We start from the raw sequence: 5367 nt of genomic DNA, 5'->3' as shown, positions 1-5367 counted from the left end.
ACAATTTTTTTTAGGAATTTTAAAGACGAGCATGGCATAAACAGGGATAGCTTGTACAACATATTTGAACAAAATTCCCTTTCCTCCCGCGAATAGCAAGTTTTCTTTCTATCCACTAATTTTCATAATAATTCAATCAATCAGGAATTTGAAACAATCACTTTTGTCCATACCCATATTTGAAATAGAGCAGTCAATCCCTCTATACATAGCAAGAATAAGTATGAAGAGAGAGGGTCTCCCTGCCTTAATCCTCTAGTAGGTTTGAAACTCACAGTTTCTTTTGTATTAAAACGAACCCGGTACTCCACTGAGGTTACACATTGCATGATTAAATTTACCCATTTCTCTTGAAATCCCAATCTGAGCATAATCTTCTTCAGAAAAGACCACTCTACTCAGTCATATACTTTGTGCATATCCAGTTTAATGGCACACAGACCCTCTTTACCGTTCCTTTTTTTTCTTTATAGTATGAAAGCATTCATATGTCACTAAGATATTGTCTGTAATCATTCGTCCTGGCACAAACGCACTCTAAGTTGCGTTGATAATATCTAAAAGGATCTTCTTCAAAGGGCCGCAATCATTTCTGAAATTACCTTGTACACAACATCGCATAGACTAATTGGTCGAAATTGAGTTACCTTTTCGCAAGATACTCCCTCCGTTTCTAAATACAAGTCTTTTCAGACATTTTAATATAAACTACATACGAATGTATATAGACATATTTTAGAGTGTAGGTTCATTCATTTTACTCCGTATGTAGTCATTTATTGGAATTTCTAAAAAGATTTATATTTAGAAACGGAGGGAGAGGGAGAGGGAGTAGATGACACCCACATGCGACATGGCAGGTGACCAACGCACGCGTCAGCTCGGTTGCCTGATCCTGATCTTTTACTCGGAGAACGATCAAGATTAAACCTGTGGTTTTATATGCTGATAAGTGACGACATACCAATGCACAGGGATTAATGTTTGCTTTGTCAAGTGAGGAACTCAATTATAGTGTGTGGTATATCGTATAATTGGCACAAATGTTTTAAAGCATTGCCTCATTAGTTGTCAAAGTAATGCCAAATAACGCTATCAGCTGACCACTAGAAAATCAATCATGTAGGAATATAATTCATCCAATTAAACGGAAATACCAAAACAAGTCATGTAATTTCGAATTCTTTCGACACGACCCTCCATGTTTTTCCTTTGTGCTTCATCCAAAAGCAACTCCCATGTTTTATACCTAGGCACTATCTCACTACCAACCATCTCTTCAAACAGCTGATATGCCCAGTCAGTCTCACCCACCCTGCAAAGACCATGGATCAGAAGACTGTATGTATCCACATCTAAACATAGACTTTGTTTATTGATCAGCTCATTCAACAAGTTCCGAATGGAATCAGCTTGGCCTCTTCTACTTAAAAACAGTCTGAGAAGTGGCCGATATGTCTGAAGATCAGGCTTACAAGAGTGCGCCTCCATTTCTTTCAGCACATTGAGAGCATCTTCATCTCGGTCTTTCTGGCAAAAGATTGATATCATGGTGTTATAGGTAGCCAAACTACGGGGCACGCCATTCATTGGCATCTCCACTTGAAACACCTGGGAAGCTTCAGACAGATAGCCCGCATTACCAAGCACGTTAATCAAGGAATTGTAGAACAATGTATCGGGCTTACAGCCAGAGGACTTCATTCTATTAGATACACTCAGAGCTTCTTCGAACATATGGCATTTTGACAGTGAGGTCATGATCATAGTGAAAGTAATGACGTTTGGATGGCAGCCTTCAGAACACATCCAATCAAGAATTTCATAGACCATCCTAAAATTGTGTTGCTTGCAGTAAGCTTCAAGGACAGCAGTGTAGGTGATAACTGAAGGCGCAAACCCCCGGGCTTTCATTTCCTCAATTGTCCACTTTGCCTCCTCGATTCTACGTGCACTGCACCAGCCATGGACGAAAATGTTGAATGTGTATGCATCAGGTTGAATGTGCGGACTGAGCACGAGAAAGACCTTACGTGCTACTTCAACCTTCTTTTCTTTGCAAAGTGCATCAAGCAGAACGTTCATAGTCTCTGTATTCCTCTCCAGCCCCATGTCCTCCAGCTTATCGAACAACATGACAGCATCCTTCCATCTCCTTGCACCTGCCAGCCTCCTGATGCTCTTCGCAGCTGTCTCGACAGTCACAAGGCCTCTGCAGTGCATGTCAGACAATAGATCCCACATCTGGTCAATCTGCCTCATCTTCCCAAGCAAGTCGATCATCCGACTACAAGCATATGCCGTGTGCTTGTAATTGCCACTCAACTGTGCCCACTGAAAAAGACCAAAAGCAGATTTCCAGTCATCCCCAAACTTACACAACAAGCTGTCCACAGTGTTACTTGTAAGCTGAATTCCCGGACAGTCAACCCCAAGGGACTGAACCAAATCCTGCACATTTCCATTGCGTGCCTTCAAAAGAGAACTCCTGATCTGCACTGCTGACGCTTCTTCCTCCTTCGTGAGGTCAATACTGTTAAGATCTCGATTCGAGTGTGTAACTGATGATAACGATAATCTACAAGGAAGGAGTAATTGCAGGGCTCTCTTAGCACTGTGGCGGCGCCAGAGACTCAGCTGAGACATCCGGTGGTAGGACTAGAAATTAGCCAGCCTGGGTGCTGAATATCACAGTCGCTAAATAATAATAGCTAACAGCAGCAAGATGAAACCATAACCAATTGCAGATACTTCCTTGAGTTCCTTCTAGTATCACCCATGTATTGCCAAAGCCTGGAATCTACCAACATCCACCCATGGCATGGCAGGAGCCAGCTCAACACAGAGTCTCTTCTGATTGGTGCTAATGGATCTGGTTCCTACATTCCCTAGTAAAAAAACAAATGATACAAGATGATATATATTAGTTCTAGTAATCAATGTGTTTGGTTTAGTGATCAGTACAGGTCAGCAGCAGCCAAGACAAGACAAAATATAGGTGGAGCTCATAGACCAAACCAAACTTGACTGTGGCGGAACTAAACAAGATTGTCTGGGGCCAGTGGCGAATCCAGGAAGAAAATGTAGGGTGGACTCAAAGTTAGCAGTGAGAAAACTAAACGCCCTTTTGAAAAGAAAATACTCATTATCTCTGGATTCTGTCGTCCAAATTACTACTAGGTACATGTAATATTTACTGGAATATTTCTGGATTTTCTCAAAAAGATCAAATTTGAATCTTTTTAGCACATGTAGTTAAGGGAAGGGGTTCTAAATCCTTAACTGGGACAGCTTTAGGTTCAACAAGAGGAGTGCTTGAACTACTTGCATGATCATATTCGTGCTCTTCATTTTTATAGATCGGCAAATAAGTTGTATTGGATACCACATCAATTAACAGCAGCTAACAGCACATGAATTGTACTCCCTCTGTACCGAAATACTAGTAGTTGAGGAAAACTAATAAAAGTTTCCCCAGCAATAAGTATTGTGGTACAGAGGGGGTAGTAATTAACTAACAGTACATGAACTGGCTTAGCAAAATATTGAGGATTTGACTGACATGTACCTTGATTTTGCTGGATGCCGCTAGGTCGTGGGCGGTGTGCCCGCGGCTCCTGGATCCTGGCGCGGGAGCCGGCTGCTGCTTCGTAATCCCGACGCTAGGCGGCTAGGGTCCGCCGCTCAACAGCCGCTGCTGCTTGTCGTTGGCGCGCGGGGCGTGGATGATGCTTGCCGTGGGCCACAGGGCACGGGCTGCTGCTTGCCGCCGGAAAAGCTAACCACTGTCGCCGGCTCGCCGGGCGCCGGCTGCTGGTTGCCCTGCGTCCGCTCGTCGCTAGCTAGGGTTAGAGGCTCGAGCCCAGCGTTCGCTGCTCGCTAATGGCGGCTGTTCGTGTTGGAGTTGGACGAAACAGATCGTGCTGGAAAAGTGCATGGGCTGTGGGCTGCGGAGGTGGCTAATGGGCTGGAGTAAGATTGATATAGAAATATAAAATTGGTTTGTTGGATGACACGCTTCAGCCTCTTGAAAGTTGAAACCGTGGGCAACTAGCTAGGGTGTCGCGAACCAATCTGTGATTGGATGGTTGAAGGGACTGTGATATCTCCAGTTCACTAGGGTTCAAGTCATGTTGCTCGCATTTATTCCTGAATTTATTTCAGGATTTCCGGCAATGCGCATTTTCGGCCAACGATGACTAACTAAATTTCAAGATAATATACTGACTCGAAATATCATAGATAGAATAGACATATAGAATTTTTGGTCGACAAATTTGAAGGAATCATTGAGTTAAAAAGGAGCAAAGAATGACAAAAGACGAGACTCTACTAGTCTTCACTCTTGTGGTTTCCTCTTCCTCGGTTTCTGTTTTCTTATTCGGGATCTTGCTTTTCATGGTTCTCATCTCTGCAACTCGCGATTTTCATGAGAGAACCAAATCCAAGTTGGTGAAGATCATGATTTGGGCTGAGGTAAGTGTATGCACGTGTATATAAGCGTTTGCGTCTGTACTATGTTAAAAAACTAGCAAGGATGTCTCAAAAAACAAAAACTAACTAGCGAATGCTCCGTTCGGGAGCCCCGCAAGGATCATCTAGGATGGGCTGAGAGCGTCACTTTACCCGCTCTCATCCGCCGCTACGTATAGTGTTTTCGCGCTTCCTCCGATTTTCTTTTATTTTATTTTTTCGCATGTGTTTTCTGTTTTCTAGATGTTTTTTTTTGTTTTTTTGTTTTTAGTTTTTCACTGATCTTTCTTAAATTTTGGACAAGATGAATAAATTTTATTTTGCGCAAAAAAATGTGTTTTTGTTTGCTTTCGCGAGAGATACGGTTTTGTAGATTTGCTTCCGTGAGCGGCATAGTCATGCCTCTCGGAAACGAAAAAGATGTGTTTTCTTTTTTCCTTCCGCACAAGGCATTGCCATGCCTCTCGGAAACCAAAAAAAACATGATTTATTTTCTATTTTTCTTTCGCGAGAGGCACAGATTTGCTTTCGTGAGAGGTATGGTTTTGCTTCCGCGAGAGGCGCCATGAAAAAAGACATGTTTTTTTCCTTCCACAAGAAGCACGGATTTGCTTTTCGCAGAGGTACGGTTTTGCTTCCGTGAGAGGCATAGTCGTGCCTTTTTTTGAAAAGGGAAAAAAACATGCTCCCAGTTCAATATCTTTGTCTCTTTTTTTGGAAAAAGAATATTCGTCAAAACTTATCAACATGAGATGTAGTTTTAAAGATCTTGACACGAGGAATTCAACGGTGAAAGATTCGAGATTTGGATGCATGATTTAAGACGTTTTGACTAAACAGATCTACAAAAAAGATAATACTCCCATGTTGCGACAAGTGGCGTGTACATACTGT

The 5367-nt window shown here is 42.4% G+C and overlaps 1 protein-coding gene across 1 annotated transcript; it reads right to left on the bottom strand.

The window, feature by feature from the left end:
- Positions 1-1100: 1100 nt before the first annotated feature.
- On the bottom strand, positions 1101-3956 carry LOC125513160 (pentatricopeptide repeat-containing protein At3g04130, mitochondrial). Its single transcript, XM_048678193.2, has 2 exons — positions 3569-3956; positions 1101-2888 (listed from the first exon to the last, which is right to left on the bottom strand). Exon 2 carries the CDS (start codon positions 2644-2646, stop codon positions 1144-1146), a length of 1503 nt encoding a protein of 500 aa, XP_048534150.1. The 5' UTR covers positions 2647-2888; positions 3569-3956; the 3' UTR covers positions 1101-1143.
- Between the last annotated feature and the right edge of the window lie 1411 nt (positions 3957-5367).

Source organism: Triticum urartu, chromosome 6A (assembly GCF_056163025.1).
Source record: "Triticum urartu cultivar PI428250 chromosome 6A, HENAU_Tu73, whole genome shotgun sequence".
Taxonomy (NCBI): domain Eukaryota; kingdom Viridiplantae; phylum Streptophyta; class Magnoliopsida; order Poales; family Poaceae; genus Triticum; species Triticum urartu.
Note: the sequence above shows the minus strand (reverse complement) of the source record. Positions and strands in the feature narration are given on the sequence as shown.

Bases quoted from the DNA above. Each gene is read 5' to 3' on its own strand.
- LOC125513160 (XM_048678193.2), bottom strand. From the start codon at position 2,646: ATGTCTCAGCTGAGTCTCTGGCGCCGCCACAGTGCTAAGAGAGCCCTG.